The 19,937-nt window shown below is 42.3% G+C and overlaps 2 protein-coding genes across 3 annotated transcripts in view; both read left to right on the top strand.

The window, feature by feature from the left end:
• Positions 1-279: 279 nt before the first annotated feature.
• hepacam2 (HEPACAM family member 2) lies at positions 280-10,343 on the top strand. The gene is made up of 9 exons (XM_082521660.1): positions 280-490; positions 4,181-4,540; positions 4,643-4,930; positions 6,103-6,402; positions 7,935-8,060; positions 8,489-8,510; positions 8,605-8,639; positions 9,033-9,106; positions 9,202-10,343. The coding sequence occupies exons 1-9, from the start codon at positions 424-426 to the stop codon at positions 9,310-9,312; spliced, it is 1,383 nt and encodes a 460-aa protein (XP_082377786.1). The 5' UTR covers positions 280-423; the 3' UTR covers positions 9,313-10,343.
• Positions 10,344-13,601: 3,258 nt separating this feature from the next.
• Positions 13,602-19,937, top strand: part of vps50 (VPS50 subunit of EARP/GARPII complex) — a 137,764-nt gene continuing 131,428 nt past the window's right edge. For both annotated transcript variants that reach the window (XM_082520343.1, XM_082520342.1), the window contains exons 1-2: positions 13,602-13,746; positions 14,244-14,312. In XM_082520343.1, coding sequence (XP_082376469.1) covers positions 13,714-13,746; positions 14,244-14,312 — 102 coding nt within the window. In that variant the 5' untranslated portion in view covers positions 13,602-13,713. The remainder of the gene's footprint in view (positions 13,747-14,243; positions 14,313-19,937) is intronic.

The following is a 19,937-nucleotide window of genomic DNA, read 5'->3' as shown; positions in this document are numbered from 1 at the left end:
GCTGTTAGCAGGTAAAGGCTTTATTTCACAGCCCGGGGGTCTGAAGCAGCAGACAGCTGGTCTAATGTAGACACAGTTTCCATTCTGCTCTTTCACAGTTTTATGTCTCATCTTCCCTTTGATATAGTGCAAATCCTCAACCTGAGGGCAGCTCAGTGTGTGCGTGTATGTGAGAACACACTGTGTTGTCTCTCAGCCATGTGGACCTCTTCGTACTCTTGGGTTCACATGGGAGGAGCCTAGAGCTGCATGCAGGAAAGCCAGCTCCTCTTATTTCCCTGGCAAATGTCACCACAACCAGTCACATTTCTCTCCTCCTCCACCACCACCACCTCTTCTCTTCCACACCTCTCCTCTTCCTCCATCCCTCAGTCCTTGCACTGCCTGTCAGAATTCCCACATATCCCCAGAGGATAAGATGCCATGGAGGCCACAGGAAGAACTGTGCTGTGTGCCTGCTCTGCCTTCTGCCTTCTGTTCATCCTAACAGGTGAGTGCGGGTTTGTGTTGAGTTGTCACGACAGGACGTTGTGCTCGAGCTGTCAGTGTTGTGTTGGTGTAGTGATGGCTGCTGCTGTGGTTACTGTGTTTGCTTGGTTGGTATGGTAGAAACTGAAGGGCGAGCTGAGGAAGCTTTCATGGTGTACAGTAACAAAAATGTTCACTCACATCGTTGATGTAGTTTGTTTGAGAAACACATTTTCAACATATGTAAACCTTAAAATATGGATCTTTATAGGCACAAGAACTCCATTTAACAACACCCAGAGTGGGGTTTGTGTTTTTCTTTTTTTAAAAAAAAGCAAAACTTGGCATTAATATCTTGTAATAATTTGGGAAACTGGTTGACAAGCTTTTTAAACTGAACAAAACTGAGCTCCCGACGGTGTGTTTAAAATCTCAGAGCTGTAAAGTTTTCCACGTAGTCCGTCCTGGTTCCTTTTGCATGTCCTTTCCATACTCGTTGCTGCATGACTCTACAGAATTAGCTTTTCTGTTCTGTTGTTGGCCGTGAGTAGACATAAAAACAGGGTCATTTGGAAAGAAGAAATGACCTAGGCCACAGCAGTGTGACTATGAGATAACAAACGTGTAATAGTGCGTGTCGTGTGACCTGATAAAGCCAACAGCAAAATCCCCCAAGTTTGGCTTCCCGTCTACTTTGATGTTTGTATCAACAGCCATCCTTGAGAAGCCCCGTTCGTCTTATCTGAAAAAGGACAGAAGATGGTGGCGTTTGGATACGTGCTGTGAGGTGACTCTATTTAGTATCCAAACAACTTGGATGTGTGTGAGGGTGATAAGAGGCAGGTGCTTTTGGGTCTCCACACGAAAGTGTATGTGTGTACGTGGGGGGTAAGGCCACCAAACGAAGCTTCCCTCTCACCTCAGAGTGTTTGTAATCATTGTGTCTGTAATCACCACCACAATATCCATGTTGTTTGGGGACAACAGTGAGGGAGCGGGCTCGGCACACTCCTCCTCGTTCTGCCTTTTCACCGGATCTCGGCTGGTGTAAACACAGACACACTCCTGCTACTGACACACAGACACACACACACACACACACACACACACACACACCGAAACTGGCCTGCGGTCTTATAAGAATGGGACGTGTCACCGTGGTGTTTGTGCTGCATGCATTATTTAGGACATAACAGCAGACAGTAGATCTATTGTGATGTTCAACATGAGCAAAACATGACAGCTCAGAGGAACAGCAAGGGACATGGGGGAAAATATGGTTTTACAGGAAAGACAAAAGTTTCTCGAGTTTTCGCCCCATTTTTCCTATCGTGATTGCGCAGTATGATGTGTAACACAAACATAATTAAGTCTTGATGAATTCAAAGTTTACATTTTTTGATCTACAGCCTATAAAAACTGTTATTCACGACCGATCTTCAAGACATTTCTTCTGTGCCGAAAAAAGAGAAGATGCACAAACAGAAGCGAGACAAAGACACTCGAGCACAGAAAGAGGAAGTTGAAAGAGATAACTATGAACAAAAACTGTGAAGTTTTCGTGAGTTTGTTTCACAGCAGCACTGCCTACTCACATGCTGCTGCTTAACTCAGCCTGGCATCCAAATGGACTCAATCATTTCACCTCATGTAAAATGTCAAGTGAACACAGGTCGCAGCACAGATGTAATTCAGTGCATTTTGGAAAGATGTGGTCATTTAAAAATGTAAATTAATGACATCATTCATTCATCAGGCTGAGTAAAACCACTCGACCTTCCGGCTGAAGTGGCAGCATGCGCTGGAAAACACTGATAGCTCTATCGGCTGTTTGTGTTTTTCAAGGTTGTCTGTAACAAACTGCCCCGGCAACCTGCCGCAGCTTTAACAGACCACAAGATGCAATAGATCAGCAGTTGTAGTTACTTCACACAGCTCAAGTGTTTGTTTCGCAACGAGTTGCTATAAAAGAGACAGAGCCTGATCCTTGTCTGGCAACAATGTCACTCCGTAGGGAGTTAGGTCAATATTAACACACAGCAGTTTCAGGACCTGGAAACTTTGAAGACTAGGATGCAGATCATTGCAGATTACGCAGACAAAACAGGACTGACTTTATCTTTAAAGTGAAATCTCCTCGATATATTGCATCTATAGCATTACATAATTACAAAAAACAACTTTTTCTTTCAATTTTCTCCAGTTTTTACATTTGAATCCTCCAACAACCCACAAAATGACAATTCTGAAATAAAGCAGTGTCAAATGATAATATCAGATTGTTACCAAGTGCCAGTAATCACTAATGCATGTCATATTTTTCAATTTTGAATGAAAGTATTTTTATCAATGTTAGTGCTCTATCACATGACATGCACAACAGGGTGATAGTGTCAACTTTAAAGTGGGGTACACAGAAAAGCCCATCTCATATATCAGTGTCATATATTGATAACCACAGGCAAAAATATGATTTCTTGTCAAACAAAACAGACGATTGTTGCCCGATTTTGCGGTCTCTCTGAGCTCAGTTTGGTTCAGTTTGATCTTTGTCAGTTCCTAATTCAGCTGACATGTTTCCATGGGGAAAAAAACCCTTTATCAATCCCATCTCCAATTCTTTGACTCCACTACTGTAGCTTTTATTTATTCACAGTTTAAAAACATTTGTTTATTCCATATTTTCCATTTTTTTCTGACTCCTCATGAAGAGAAAGTTTAAACAGGGGGTAGGTGTTGCTGGTTTGCTCACAGCCAGAGATACGTGCCTGATATGTCCATATTAAGGTTATCTACTCTGAGGGACATCATACAGACCAAAAAGAGGGAAAAAATGTCAGAAGCTGATTGTTTCAAGCGGTCTGAGTCCTGAGGTTGTGGCTTCAAAGGGTTTACTCTGCACATGGGTTGACTTCATTATTGGAAACTTTGGCCATGCACCAATGTAAGAGTTTAGTACAGAAAACAAGGAAAAATAAAATCAGTCCAGTTTACAGTGTGAGTGTAGGAAACGCATGGGAAGTCTAAATAAGTTAGCAACTAGCTAGCTATCATAGTGAAGTGTGTAGCAACTAAAACTCCAGAAATAAGCTGTGGAAAAAGTACAAATCTTGCCTCTATAGATGGTGAAATTTATTACTTTGTGAACAGTTTGTTGCTCAACCTCCAAGTACCCCATAAGCCTCCATCCATCCATTCGCTTCCACTTATCCTTTTCAGGGTTGTGGGGGGCACTGGAGCCTATCCCAGCTGTCATAGGGCGAGAGGCGGGGTACACCGCAGGGCTAACCATTCGCACTCACTCCCGCATTCACACTTATGGGCAATTTGGATGAATCAATTAACCTATCCCCACAAACTGCATGTCTTTGGACGGTGGGAGGAAGCCGGAGTACCCGGAGGGAACCCATGCAAACACAAGGGGACATGCAAACTCCACACAGGAAGACCCCGGCCTGATAGTGGAATTGAACTCAGGACCTTCTTGCTGTGCGGCAACAGTGCTAAACACCGTGCCACCGTGCTGCCCACCCCATAAGCCTATTGTAGTTTTAATTGTAGACATTAGCTTGCTGGAGTCATCGTGTATACAAAGAGTTTCTCTGTATGAAACATGATGTGTCACATGGACAATCTAACATGTTACCTTTCACTGGTTGTGCAGTAATTGAGTTTTCCTTCATTCCTTCTCCCACCACCTGCATCAACTCAGAGGTCAGCTCCGAACTGATTCACATTGATCCGTCGGTGAGGCATGTCACTGAAGGGGACTCTGTGTTCCTGTCTGTGAAAACCAACTTTTCACCGGACAAAGCAGAATTTCAGGGAACTTGGTGTCACACCGGGATGAGCAGCACCAAGCCCAGGATTTTGGTGACATTCACCAAAAAAAATACAATCTTAAGCATGAAGCACCGTGACCACCTCGTCTTCAACAACTCCACCTTTTCTTTGGAAATCAAGAACTTAAACAGAAAAGATGAAGGAGATTATCACTTGAACATCAACATAAAGCATGATAACAAACCAGGAGACATTGAAGAGGAGAAAACCATTCGTGTAACCGTAGATGGTGAGTTGCATGTTTCTCAGACCTTATCTTTCCCATAATTTAATTTTATTAATTAGCCATTGCTCAGATATTAATTGTTTCTTGCCTTCCACCCCTGACTAGTTCCCGTGTCCAAACCAGCCATTGAGAAGAGCCCTTCCTATGCAGTCATTGAGGACAAAGCAAACGTCACCTTGACTTGTTCTGTTGAGAATGGAACAAGAGTTATGTTTAAGTGGTTCAGGGATAATGTTGCATTGGGTCCCAGTGACAGATACCACTACTCCCAAGATAACTCCACACTGTTAATCAGCCCTGTGAGAAAAGAGGACAAGGGAAGTTATCACTGTGTGGCCAGCAACCCGGTCACCCGGGGCCAACACAGCAGGGCTGCGGAACTCAACGTCTACTGTGAGTAGCTGTAGCTTATTCTTCGGTTTCTGAACCCTGTAATGACTGTGTTCACGTCTGAGAGCTGCTTTATAAAGGTTTTTATTTTATAGAAACAATTAAAAATCTAAAATGTCACATATGTGTTCCTGTACTCATCCTAAACCTTGTTGTTTTCTCTTCTCCAGAATAGCTGGAAATGTTGGGTCATGTGTAAATTTTAGTGAGATCAGCCTACTTACTATCAGCTTAAAAAAAAACAAAAAAAAAAAACATGTGCCTGTTATGGGATGGTATTTGCATGGGAGCAGACTTATCTTACAGAGCTCCTCTGTTCTACTATAAACGGCGTAGATGCACTGATAGACTTTATTGGATGTGCCAGTATGAGGCTGAACTGAGAACGTACTGCATGCGTAATTTTTCCTGGGTATTCGTTTTAATGCATTTAAATATTTACAAAACAGACGACTTTGTATTGAAGCGTGACAAAAGAAAGGCGTCGTAGGTTTTGTCTACAGCTTCCTGCACATTTTTACCTCCACCTCTTTAGTCTTGTGTGTTGTTCTCATCTTGGCGGTGACATCATTTTTGTTTGCATAGGCAGATCGTGTTTGTGTTTCAACCTGCAGGAAGCACTCTTGGTTTCTTTCAGTTTTACTGTATTGAGTTTCTAGTAAAGCCGGTCTCCTTCTAATGTTTGCTTTCACTGGAAAATGCAATAAAAAACCAGCTGATAGTGAACTGGGCTGTTTGCTACTAATAGCTAATTGCTACTACAGTAATTCTCGTTTAACAGATAATTTTCTTATTTAACAGTTAGGTTTTATCTAAAATGTATATTAACATGTTTGTGAATAATATGCTTGACTGTGTTGGAAAAAGACAATTCTTATTTTAAGTTAGAGTAGTGCGCTTTCTCGACAGCCCACGTTCGGTGCTGTGCTAGTCCACCCCCGCCTCACCTAGGTCTCAGTGTTCTCCACTGGCACTGTCAACACACCCACCCGTATTTATCCCACTACTCCGTGTACAGACCTGTGACCCTGTATTTAGAAACTCACTTTTCTTACCCTGCTTTCCTCTGCTACCCAATCATGCCTTAGAGCTGGATGGTTCATGAAAATTACCCACAAAGCAACATCTCACCAGCAAACTGTCATGTTTTTCTCACTCTCCACCGGCCCACACAGATGGCCCTTACAACCTTGAGGTGAACTCTGTCCAGGGCCTGCGCACAGGGGAGGTGTTCACCATCAACCCTGGGGAGCTGGTCTTCTTTGAATGCCAGGCTGACTCCAACCCACCTAACAACTATGTGTGGATCTCCAAGACCCGCAATGCAACTCAGATTGTCACAGAGGGCCCTCGGCTAGAGGTGCGCTCCTACAGACTGGCCCAGGCTGAAGAGTACCTTTGCCGTGCCTTCAACAACGTGACGCAAAAGCAGGACGAAGCCCAGTTTACTCTGGTGGTGGCCAGCTTGGGAACAGGTGGGTAGAGGGTGGAACATGGCAAAAGGGAGGAGAGCGTGGGTAGGTTTTGGGAATCCTCTAAGATAAACACTCTGCAAACAGTGTGTCACGCCAAACGCAGAAGAGCTGGGTGAGCGTTTCGAGATAATCCTTGCCAATGATAAGCACTGACCACCTTTTGGGAACAGTTAGGGAGAGAAAATACTATAACTGGAGCATTACACTGCGTAAAAGCTGACAAGTCAGACCAGGTTATGGCTATAATGAAATATACAGTACATTATTATAAAACTAAGGTTATATCTGTGTTGCTAGGCTCCAGTACCTGCAGCATGTATTTAAGTTCAGTGGCTGGGAAAGTAAACACTGGATAACAGCTGTTATGTTTGTTGACAAGGTTTTATAGCATATGGAGTTTCTGTGTGCTGAATGCAACATTAATATGTTGCCTGGGTGATACTGAGAAAAGGACATTTATGATTACTGCTGATACTGGCTGATTTAACACGTTGTTTAAGGAGACAACAGATGCCCTTTTTTTATTGACATCGAAATCTTTTAAATCTTTTCTGATGATTACAGTTTTAAATTCAAGCATTTTACAGACATGTTAGCCACTGTGGAAGGCTATACTATCTACTGTCTGTAAAAGAGGATGATTTATTTATGTATTTATTTTGGCACCTGACCTGATCATATTTAGATAAATTGTGGATAAGAGAGTGTAGTTCCATATTTTCAGCTAATGCTTGCTAGCTTGGTTAGTTAGCATTGTACCTTGGTTTGGTTAGATACCTGCTAATTAATGGTAACACATAAATAAAATTGGTTTCATTTCTCAAGAAAAATAAAAAACAAAACAGACCACAGCTTAAACACATTGCAACAAACAATAGTTTCCAGGAAACTGTTATAAATGTCAAGTTCAGTAACTTCATTTAGCTAAAGTGCTACCTAAAAGACAGCTAGCTAGATACCGTTAGCCTTTATCTTAACTCACTGGCTACTAAAAAAACCATCATACATAAAATTTAACACATTTTAAACTGAAAAGTAAATTTCACTAAAGCCTTTGTTTGCTTGTTTTTGTAGCCGACTTCAATATCCCTGAGATATCTCACTGCAAGACACAAAAGCACGATTTCAATAACACATCTCAGATTTCTATGTGATAAACAGATGCTGCTTCAGTAAATGAAAGAAAATGTTACAAAAAACTTTCTTTTAGCTCATTGGCCAGAATTTCCTGTATTCATAAAATATACATAGTAAATAGTGAAAAAAATAACATGAAAATTGCAATTTAATTGTTTATCTGTTAGTTAATTACTTTGTTGAAGTATAAAGGGCCACTGCACAGGAATCTTAAATTTGGGAAAACTATGAAAATAAAGTTTACGTTTTCCAAAGCTGTCCAGTGGGCCAGGTTGGGGGCTGTTTTTTGCCCCCCGGCACCAAGACCAACTTGTTAACTCTGTCATTCCTACAAAACTGGATTACTTTCAAATGTGTGTTCATGTATCATTCATGTGACTGTTGTTCATTAACAGGGAAAGAGAAGCACACCCAAGAGGGTAACTCTGTATCACCGCTGGCAGTCATTACTGTCTGCTCTTTTTTTGTCATTGGCCTTATGCTGCTGTTCTTCCTCAGGAGAACCTGTCATCCAAAGAGAGGTTAGATACTGTTTTCTTCTGTTGCTTTGGGAAGCACTTTTTTTACAGAACCATATTTGTTTTTAATCCCTGTGAGTTCAATTTTTCTTTCCCCCTGGTTTCCAAGCTCTTGAATGTGGAATTTAATAAACCTTTTCCACAGCAGTCATTTTGACTTGAAATGTAATTAGAAATGGTATTAATTAATGTCATTAGTAACACGTGTGTTTGCCTACTTTTTCATGTGGAAAAAACAAAAACAAACAAAAAAAAGAAAATGTTACTGGGAAAATGTAAATGACTTGCAAATGTTAGATTAAAGGAAACAAGGGCAAAGTAACTTCTTTATTTGAGGAAGTGAAGGTCACATTTGTTATGCTGTCGCTTGCATGCGTGACTTTATATTTTTCTCTCTTTCTCATTCCCGTTCCCCTCTCTTTTATCACCAGTGCTTATGAGCATTTACAACAAGTAAGAACCTTTATTATGAAATTATTTCAAAAATCTACCATTGTGTCTTTTCCCCACATAAGCTTCAATTAACATTTTTATTTTTTCTGAGCAGACCGTTTTCAGAGCAGAAACGACCACATCGTTCAGGTAAACGTCTTTTTTGTTCACAGATTATTCATTTTTCCCTCTTACTGTCAAAAACATTAATTATTAGTGATCCCCGCATAATAACTCTCATATTTATTTATACACATGCATTATATCATATTTAACAAGGAACTGGATTGGAAATAGTAGATGAACAGGGCATTTACTGGACAAATCAGCTTCAAAAAAGCAAGTTTGAAAGCTAAACAACTTAACTGACCTTAACTCAAACAAGATAAGGAGAATTTAACTCAGATTAGAGCAGTTTTATTTTTTTAGATTTATGACATCATATAATTTACCATGCCATTATAAAGTCTGACAGGCTTTAGACATTAACAGCTGTACTGTAGCAAATGTTTTGCTCTGATTTATCAAAATGTGTATCAACAGGTCACGAGGATGCAACCGAGGACTTTGGCATCTACGAGTTCGTCTCCATACCTGGGAAGACGGAATCTACACAGGTATTTTCACAACCAACGAAGCAGCAACACTAATTTTGTCCAAAATCCTTTGTTTTTATAATGCTTTTAATTTGCACGTACGACTAATCCACCAGGCATCGTGCAGATCTTTGGCTCGTCTCGAATCGATTCAAGATATGCATACTACTATCTACGATGTGATCAGACACGTTCCTGAAACTCCGAGTCACAGTTTGCTGAAGTAAAGTCTGGCTGGAGAGCGGAGATGGAACTTTAAATGGTTTAACTTGAAGACTTCATGTTGTAGCTTTATTCTCTTAAGTCTCTGTTATCAAAGCCTGAAGCACTGGTTTTGGTGGCCTGGTTTTTTGCACAAGGGATGAAGGAGACTTGTGGGATTACACAACCTGATAGTGCACTGCTGTTGACGAGAGTTTTGGACGGATGTTAAGTGTATTTTGCTGACATTGGTGTGAAATGAAAATGTATGTTCAGCTCATTTTTATTTTTTCTGTGAAAGCATAACTGAAGTTAAAAACCTTTTGTTTTCTGTTTTAAGGTGAAGATTATATAAAACTAAGCAAATTAGAAGTATTCAGTTTTACCTTATTTTGAAGATTTTCTGATGCATCCAAGGTGCCGAAATTGCCACATTCCTTGATTTATTATTTAAAATGTAGATGAAAAAAACCCCATGAATATTATCATTTTAATTTAGCGTTCCCTGCTGACAGAGTATATTTTGTGAGAAGTGTTATAATTAATGCAGTACGAAATATATATTCAGGTTAACTGTAAATATTGTACATGGATTATCCAGCAGATTCTTTATACATATTATTCTATTCCTATGTTTCACTCTAATCTATTTATTCCTATTAAAACTTTCAGCCCTGCTTCCCCAAATGTAGCATTTTCTCTCTTCTCATAATGGACACAATGAAATGCTCAATGAAAAGACAATGATAAGGAATTCGTAATTCATTATTGTACAGTTTGCATTCACATGTTTGTTTTGTACTTTATTAAAAATATAACTGTTTACTACTCTGGTCAATTGGAGTATGCGCTGTTTGCTGACATCAAACAAGGACAATGTACTCTAATCTGCGAATTCTGCAATTATGTCCGTATTTTTGCTTTAGTTTGCCTTTTTTTTTGTAAAAAGGCAAAAGCAGTAATGGCTTGAAATGAACATTTGTTCTTTCACACTTCCTGGAAAAAAAGAATAGCTGAAGCCAGCAAAGCTGTCAGTTGTTCTGTTGCTTCACAGTCCGTCTTTGTCTGATGTCTTGGCTGTAATCTCTCTCCCCGCAAGAGTTGTGCTTGCAGTCCCAACACTGCTGCAGAGCGCTAGCTTCTTTCAGCCTCGCTGTATTGGTATGCTGTGTACCTGATAGAGATAGGCAGCGACAGACGGATGGTTCAGCATGTGGCGTAGTGCCCTCCACCTGCTCCCGCTGACACCTTGTCACGAGTAGATAGAAACGAGTGTGCGCTTGCTCCTGTTTGTGTGCGCGCGCATACATATATGTGTTGTGGACAGAAGAAGAAATACAGAAATACAAATAAAGGGGCAAGCGTGGAGAGAAAGTCAGAAGTAGAGTGATTCATTTAGAAAGCGGAGGCCAAATTTTTATATGCAGCTCATTAGAAATGCTCCAAGTTTGCCAACCTTGGAGAGTGAATCACGTAAAGGAACTATTATGCAGCTTATTATCACCACACTGTTGTATACTCATTATGTGGTACCATGCTGAGTGCATCTTTTCAGTGTGTGAAATGCTATAGCACAAAATGCTGGCTACTATAGTAAATTATTATCAAACTGTAGTTGTTTCTTTTTTATCCCATGAACATTAAGTCTAGAACTCCTGCTGAATTCTAAGGTGTGACATATCACGACGCTCTCCTGCATAACAACAAGTTGTTTATTAAATCTTGGTCTAATTTTAGCTGTTGAACTGACCAGCCGAGTGTGCTGTGTCTTTGTGGTGGCATCTCCGGGTAGGGGTTGCCATCTGTTCCGTCTCAGTGTATACTTAAAGGGAGGCTCCACACTGTGGATGACTGCCTGACAAACAACAGTGGAGTAAATTCACCTAAGGAGAGCGACCTCACCTTCATTTGACTGGGAAATAGCCTGAGGCATCATTAACCAGGAACTAGAGCTCACAGTGCCTGCTGTGTGCAGCACGCTGCCTCCTTTTAACCAAGCACAGCCCGACATAAAACCTAAGGGGGCAATTACAAAGCAAGCTGAATAGGTCTGTGTGTGCTGTTTTGGGAATGATTTGGAACAGTTTACAATGCAGAGCCTGGCATAACTGCTTGCTTGGCAGAGATGGACCTGCGTGGCACTGAATCTGTGGTGACAGCGGGCAAATTCTTGGTCATGAAAGGAAATTTGCTGCACTAAGGAAAGCCTGCTTTATTGTGTTAACCTGTATGTATATAATGTGTATAATACAGATATACAGACAGTGGCTGTAGAATTAAAAGGAAATTCTACTTTATTCTTAGGAATAAAACAAACCCTGGAGCTGTTCGGAAACCGGCCCATGTGTTGTACTGATAATAACTTCAACATTATCACACACCTTATATTTTATTCATTAATTGTTTTAATTGAATCATTAGCATAGAAACATGTGTATAGGTTGATATGTAAGGCGTGCACATTAGTGTGTAAAAGTCTTGATCCACCCAGTCCTTTTGAGCAATAGTTCTTCAGGCTTTCTGGGGGTCTTTCAAAGGATTTCTTTCGACATTGGCTGCTTTTTCACTCATTTGCCGTGTCGTCCTTCAACCATTTGTTTGCTTGTTAGGCCACTTAACACTGACCTATGATTAATTTATGATTCAGACATATTAAACTCAATAGATGAACCAGTGTTGTGTCTGCACATAGCACACAGCTTAGCTTAGAACAAGTAATTTTATCTTTAGGCACTTTGTTACTAGCAGACTAGGCTAAAAACATCATTTGCTCCCATTTCTTTTATTGAGTCCATTCAAAATGTCAAAGACAACACAGCTGACAGACATAAAGTAGTATTTTTGCACCAACAAGGTGATTCCCAAAGAGCTGTCAGATGAAAATTCGGCACATCTTGATGATCTGCAATGAGAAAACTGAACAAGTGGAGGAAGTGGAAGGCCTAAAAATTGTTTACAGCAGATGAACATTTGAAAATCATGTCAATAAAATAATTAAAAATAAAATCAGCAAAGACCTGACACAGGACCTGACAGTTGCTCTCTGGCTCTCAGAGATGGTCTCAGTGGAAGGGTGATCGTCAAGAAGCCATTCTTGAGGAAGTGCAACAAAGAGAAATGACTGAGGAATGCCAAATTACACAAGACCTGGACTGGAAATCAGTGGCAACAGGTTTTTATGGAGTGATGAATCCAAATCTGATCTTTATTCATATTGTTGTCAATATGTATGCAGGAGGTACCACAGTGAGTGTCCACAGCCATCTGTAACAAAAACAAGCAAGCAGGAGAGGGTCTGTCATGGTTTGAAGCATTATTTAAGGCCGTGGTGCTGTGGATCTTTGTCTAAATTGATGGAATTATGAACACAGAAAAGTACAGCCATTGATCTGCCGTGCAACATGGTGGAATGAAACACATTGGTGAAGATTTCATGTTTCAGCATGGCAAGTACCCCAAACACCCTGCTAGTGCAGTAAAAGCAAACCTGGAGAGAGAAACACACAGTGAAACACTATCAGTCACAAAAAGAGCTTTGAATGTCATTCAGACAGAGGACTATTCCTGATGACTACTTAAAGAAATGACAAGAAAGATTGCTTAAGAGAGTTCACAGTGTGTTGAAGAACAAATGTTTTAATACCAAATATTGACTTTGAGGCTTGTTTGAATTATATAAACCCTATTTTTGTCTTACATACTGGATTTCTATGTATGTTTGCACACGCCTCAATAAACTGCTGCACCTGTTTCCCAGTTTTCCAGCAAAATATAAATAAATGTGGTGTGACTCAAGATTTCTGCAAAGTATTGAATAAATCCATATACAGAGATTCAGCCTAAAGCCATGTAACAGAAAAATAAGCATATGTGTTGCCATGAACATTAATGATGGCTCAGTTTTATTCCAGTGTCCCATGGCAGCCTCATTTCAGTTTTAGGAAAAACAATACAGCCACTGTGGGTTTTTTGTTTTTTTTAATTTGTTATCATTTGCACCCATATTTTCGTTATTTTTGGCACAAGGAGGCTAGATGACTGCTAATATCTCTGTTAGTTTACTACCATCCAGTGGCGTATGGCAGCAGTACATTACTGTAGAGTCAGTCTTTGATGCCTTGTTTATATTTGATCATATTTTATTTTTTAATTTCATTTTCTCTGTTTATAACAACACGTACATCGGATTTCATCCAGATGTTTTCATTTTTTATACATGTGAAAAGCCTGACAACAAGAGCACAAGCTCTGGCTCTTAAAAAATACATTTCCCAGAAGGCTTTGCAACGTTCTGGTTCCTGCCCTGCCAGTCACGTGAGACTCAACTATGGCTTCCTTCTCGTAGTGATGGAGGTGCACTGTTGACAACAAGACACAGTTGGAGCTTTACTCATTTTTTTTAGCCGCTGATACGACTTGGACTTACGATGCAGAAGATCAAGTCTCTTATGGCCCGTCAGGTGAGCACAGCAGGTGTACAGAAACTACGCTGCCGGCTGTTTGTCTCTGACGGGAGCCGGTAGTTAGCACGACAGCCTGCTAAGCTAACTGGCTAATTTGACAGCTCATCGTTTGGTTCATTAAGTGAAACGTTCAGCCAGACTAAGAGCTGTTTCAGTTGTTTCCCTCAGGCAAATAAGGCATGCACATAGCAATTTACCTCACGCCCCGGTAGTTGAGAGTTTAACACAATAACAATAACAACACAATAATGGGAACTGGGCGGATAGAAGGAAGTTCTCAGTCTGCACATGCAGTGGTGTTTGGCAATTGGTCAAAACTGAACACAACAGAGCATATCGCTTTCAGAAATCTGCCCCTCAGTTCCACTTTTTGCTGTATGCAGTAGTGTGCTGATGAAGTTCTGTGACAAGTTACAGATTAAAAATAAAAACACAAAGAGTTATGTTAAAGCTACCTGTTGTTTGTAGTTTTACTTTGGATTTTATTTTGGCAGGGCCTGAAAAGCCCCCAGGAGAGCATGGCAGACCTCAGTCCTGTGGAGAACCTGAGAATCCCGAGCAAGGTAAACTTCGACGACTTAGACTGCAGCTGTCTGTTTTGATGTGCTGTTTGATGCATGGACAGTGTTCATCATAAAATCAAAGTTTCTCCATCTACCACTTTGTGAGTAGATGCTTATCTTAATAGTTTTGCTGACAGCTTTTTAAAAGCTGCCATATTTTATTGTTTTCGAGTCACAGTGAACGCCATCAGGGAGGGATTGTTTTAGCACTGTTGTTGGACACAGCTGCAAGTTGTAACACAGACCCTGAGTGATGTCTTTGTCATTACCCAGAGTCAGCACTCATGTTAGTAGTAATGGCACCACAAGGCTGTCGGTATTACTAGAGATTTAATTTGTTAATCAATGTGTTGATGATTCATTAGCTATACACTGGATTTCATTTTTTGTGCTTTATCTAAACAGCAGTTGTTATATTATAGTTATGCACTACTGAAGGCTCCTGTTTATATCAGTTAAACAAACTTTATGTCAGTGCTCCTCACCTTACTCAATTTGTGATGCAGACACTGTTATAAGAGTATTTGAACATTTCTGGCATGACAGCGTTTCAAATTGCACTCAGTCATGCTTGGTCACAGGAAGCGTTTGTCACTATCCCCTTTGCACAAATTCAATTCGTCAAGTGTCGACGAAGCAAAAGGCAGAGCGGCTCTATTTCACATTTAGTTACTTACATTCATTCTTAGCATCACTGTGGCTTTTCACTGTAGTGATGACCTTCAATAAATGACTCTGAGTACAGTTTTGTTGCTGTATTTGTTCACAGCGCTGGGAGATATGAGCCAGGTCGACTGAGCAAGACGTTTAACCTTTCTGGGTTTTGAACACTTAGCGTTTACATTTTCTTTTTGTATGGTATGCTGTGCTGATGTAGCGTGTGCTTATTTTCTGCTCAGGCTAATGCTGTGCTGTGATAGATGAGACTAAAAAGAGAGTGCATTTTTGTCAGTTCACCAGTGGCGGTTAGGAAAGATTAAGCCGACTGAATTTTAAAATCTGCTTCCAGATTTTAAGTGTCTGATAAGCTCATACTTAGTGTGTGTGTGTGTGTGTGTGTAATATATATATGGGCTTATGCGTCTAATTGATTGAAAGCAGACTGTGTCTTCAATAAAGATTTCAGGGTTTGTTTTTTTTTCTATGGGCACCTCTGTCTCCTGGCCTTGGTGTCAGGTGACATGGTCAAACTGGATATGCGGTAATCAAACACTTGTTTTGTTTTTTCCTTGCTTGTAACATTCTCGTTTGTCAGTGCTGGACTGAGGATTCTGTGCAAGACCTATCACACCTGCTTTATTTGCCTTGTGTGTTATGAAGCAGTAAGGATAATAAGACCGAAGTAATGGCTTCTGTGCATGTGTTCATGTGGATGTGTGAACTGTAAGCAGACAGTATGCCGCTGTCCATCACCTATTAAGTTGCTCTTGTGTGTGCACTGCAAATACCTGCCTGTTGTGTATTGAACATACACACAGGGCATCATTGTTTGTTGGCTTTATACTTTGGCTTCATTTACTTTGCTTTCATTAATGTGCTGGACCTCTCAGCTTACAGGAAAATAAGATGGGGCCACGACACAAGCCAGGCTTCATGTAAAAGTAGTCCTCCTTCATTACAGGAGAAATAGTCCTCTGCAGGAGTGAGACCGAGGTGCTATTATATGATCATTTTGAGAAATACTGAGATCATGATTATTTAACGTGTCATAACCCAATTAAAATTAAACTTCCTCCATTAACATGATACTTTTTTTTTTTTTTTTTTTTAAATGACATCAGAAACAGCAGTATGCGACATTACGTGATGGCAGAGCTTCAGTTCATCCTTTGTCTTTTTTTTTTTTTTTTTTTTTTTTTTTTTTAATAAATAGGACAGGGGGAATGAATGAGAGAAAGAGGGGGAGAGAAAGAAAGAAAACCAAAGGGGAGAAGAGACGGTGAGAAGGGGGGGGAAGAGAGAGAAAAAAAAAAAGAACTCCTGGGTCACCTGTATGGAGAAAAAAAACAAACAAACAAAAAAAACAAACAGAGGAGACAGCAAACAACAAAGAGTAACATAATAATAGAGAAAACAAAGCACCATCACAATAAACTAGCTAGTCATAGATATCAATATTTACTAAATAATAAACGATATTGTGCAGCACGCAAGATAGACAGCGCACAGTGTGCTTTGAGGCAGCAACCAAGAAAGCTTTAGTCCGCGTCTGTGAATACCCATGTGTGCATACCTGTGTGGATCAGCATGCTTGCATTCCAAAGGTTTCTCCATGTAATGATCTGCTAGGGAGTGGGGGGGGCCACAGCCCCGTCCTCCAGGGTGTGAAGTGGGTATGGAGGAGATCAAAACTCCAGACATCCAGAGGCCCCCAGAACACAAGAGACCATGGAAGACCAACAGAGGGGCAGCCGTGCCACTGTTCCAGTAAGAGCTGAGGAGAGTCCCAGATGAGGGCTTGCCCAGCAGCCGCGGAGCAGAAGTCAGGGGGAGTTGCAGTGACGCGCCCGTGAGCTCCGCCGGCCCCCAGCTGTGCCTGAGTGACCGAGCCCCAGGCCGAGAGGCCGGGGGCACCCCACCTCCAAAGGGGCCCGAGCGAGCCCCAGGCCCCAGGCCCCGACAAGCGGCCGCCAAGGAGTGAGCCGGTGTGTACCCGGACGCCCACCCCCAGATACAAAGAACCACCAACACACCGACACCTGAGGGAGTCCGCCACCGGCAGGGGAAGTGGTGGTGGGTGGAGATAGGCCTCCAAACCTTGGAGGGCCTGAGGTGTCCCCAGAGAGGTGGCGTCTGATACCCAACCTGACATATAGACACAGACATACAGGCACCCACAGACACAAACATCCATTCCCACCCTCATGCTCTCATATGCACTCACTCCACACTCAACCAACGTGGAGACAGACATAAAGAGACGCTGTACACACAATCACACTCCCCAAGCGTACTCTACAAACCGGGTCTAGGTACCCTTGCCCCTGGAGGGGGGAATTGCACCCAGACCCAGGTGGTGTTACCCTTTTCCCTGCGGTGGGGAGAGGCAGACCACCCCGACTCCGCAGCAGCAGGGAGGCCCCACACCCCAGACCGCAGTCGGACGGCCAACTCCTCCTACTAGCCCTCCCGCTCCAGCAGGCCGCAGAGAATGGGGGTGGGAGAAGACTCCAAACCTCCCTCCACCCGCTCATTGTAGTGTTGATGCATATGTGTTCTAAGGTGCAATTAAAACCCAGGAGGGCATGGAGCTACCTGCCAAGGAGCAGCAGGTAAGCGCATAGTCCCTCCTGCTAGCCCTCAATGACTAAGTGTATTTAAAATTGAGAGGTGGGCAACGACGTCAGGGGTGAGGTATACACCCTGATGGTAATTTGGACTCCGTGATTGTGCCCACCCCCAAGATCCTATATGTATGTGTAATGAGAGTGTGAATAATGTGAATGTCTAAGTTGTGGGATAAAATTGAGGCAGAGGCAGCCAGAAGGGGACAGGGGGGGGGGGGGGGGGTAGCCTCCTCTGCACCCTGGTGACATACCCCCACTCCAAGGCCCTGCATGTGTGAGTGGTTGTGGAGGAGCGGGAAGAGGGAGGCAGCTGGAGATGGGGAGGGAAGGAAGGGAGGGGCAGGTAACCCCTCCCTGGGGCCAGCTCCCCCGCTGACCCCAGTAGGCACTCCCACCCTTCGCGACCCGCCAGGGAAGGGGGGCCCAGGCCCATCAGACCGGGGCCCAGTGCAGTAGCGCCCTCCGGCTCCACAGAGCCCTGGACAGTCCACCCAACCCCACCACAGAGAAAACTGCACCCACCCCACCATCCACACATCTTCCAGACTACATAAGACGGTAAACGCCCAGGCTGAGATCTTCCTCCACCTCTCCTGTATCTCCCCCTCCTGCAGAGAGTTCCTGAAGAGAAGAAAGCTCCTGCAAGATGTGACCATCCCCCCCACCAGTTGAAGAGCCCCCCAGGCGGCTCGACGCACCGGCGGCACCCTGCACCCACCCGCCCACAACCCCGGCAACACACCAACCAGGACCCAAGCCCCCGAGGCCCGGCCTGGGCCCCAGCCCAGAGACGGAGCGCCCCCAGAACCTCACGCCCATCCCGGACCCACCCAGGGGCAGCCAGGTTGCCAGGTCAGTAACCCACGTCCGTCAGCACAGACCCTCCCCTAGCCCCGCTGCACGCAGCCGCGAGGAAACAGTCACCTGAGAGCCAACAGAGCCCCCAACCGGACGTGACCGCTACCCCGGGTTGAGCCCCCCAAGGAAGATGCCTCCGGGGAACCCCCCGACGCCCTAAGCCTGTCCCTACCCCCTCACCAATCACAACAGTGAAGGCGGGACCAAACTATGACCCCCCACCCCCACTAGGTGATGGAGCTGATAAAAGGGGCCCAGAGCAATTGATCTAATGTGGTGGCAGAGGCTGTGTCAAGACTAATGTAATCTAATAGATAATTTCTATATTGGTTAGAATTAAGATTATTTTTATTTTTCCAGTTCATGAGGACTGTTTTCTTGGCTATGCATAGGGCAGTGAAAACCATATGGGCTATATTCTTTTCTGAAGTGACATTATCTAAGCTGCCCAACAAACACACTAAGGGGGAAGTTGGAATGTTACATTTCAGACACTTTGATAAGTCTTCACATATCTCGCGCCAAAACTTTTGCACTGGTGGACAGAACCAAAGAGCGTGGATGTAATTGTCTGGTGTATTGCCTTGACAGTGTGAGCAGTTGTTGGAAGATGTAAAGCCCATCTTGAACATCCGATGACCTGTATAGTGCACTCTATGAAGTATTTTGTATTGTATTAATTGCAGACTGGGATTTTTAATTAATTTAAAAGTTTTTAAGCAAATCTGAGACCAGAAGTTTTGGTCTAGGTTGACTGATAAATCTGCTTCCCACTTTGCAGTAGGAAGGGATATTGATTCATCTAATTTAGAAAGTGTTCTGTATATTTTAGATAATAATTTGGGGGATTTAAGAGTAAGAAAATGTGCCGCACTTAGTGGTGTTTGTAATTCAACTTGGCTGAGGTTAAATTTCTTTTTTACTATGGATTTAATTTGTTGATATTCTAAAAACCTTGTCTTGTTGATCCCATATTGTTCAACTAGTCTGTCAAATGGAATAAATTCTGTTCCCTCTAATATATGTTCTAAGTATTTAATTCCTTTACAACTCCATTCTGGGAAATTAATCATATTATTGTTTTGTAATATGTCAGGGTTATTCCAGATAGGTGTACGTTTGCATGGGATTAATGAAGACTCCGTTATTTTTAGAAACTCCCACCATGCTGTTAGAGAAAAGCTGATGTTGATACTTTTAAAGCATTCATGTCTTTTGATGTTTGAGCTAATAAATGGTAGGTCTGAAATCTCTAGATCCTTGCATAGTGCCTGTTCAACATCTAGCCAGGGCTCAACTAAGAAGGTATGTTTTAACCATTCTGAGATGAACTGAAGCCTGTTGGCTAAGAAGTATTGGTGAAAATTAGGCAGATCTAATCCTCCTCTATCCTTGGTTCTTTGTAGCGTTTTTAAGCTAATACGCGGGGGTTTATCTTTCCAAAGGAATTTGGAAATATATGAATCCAGAGATCTGAACC

Source organism: Aulonocara stuartgranti (genome assembly GCF_965226115.1).
Source record: "Aulonocara stuartgranti genome assembly, chromosome: 22".
In the NCBI taxonomy this organism is placed as follows: Eukaryota; Metazoa; Chordata; class Actinopteri; order Cichliformes; family Cichlidae; genus Aulonocara; species Aulonocara stuartgranti.
Note: the sequence above shows the minus strand (reverse complement) of the source record. Positions and strands in the feature narration are given on the sequence as shown.

Coding starts and splice junctions, on each gene's coding strand:
- hepacam2 (XM_082521660.1), top strand. CDS start 424: ATGGAGGCCACAGGAAGAACTGTGCTGTGTGCCTGCTCTGCCTTCTGC. Junction 8,061..8,488: donor AACCTGTCATCCAAAGAGAG/GTTAGATACTGT, acceptor TTTTATCACCAG/TGCTTATGAGCATTTACAAC. Junction 8,640..9,032: donor GAAACGACCACATCGTTCAG/GTAAACGTCTTT, acceptor GTGTATCAACAG/GTCACGAGGATGCAACCGAG.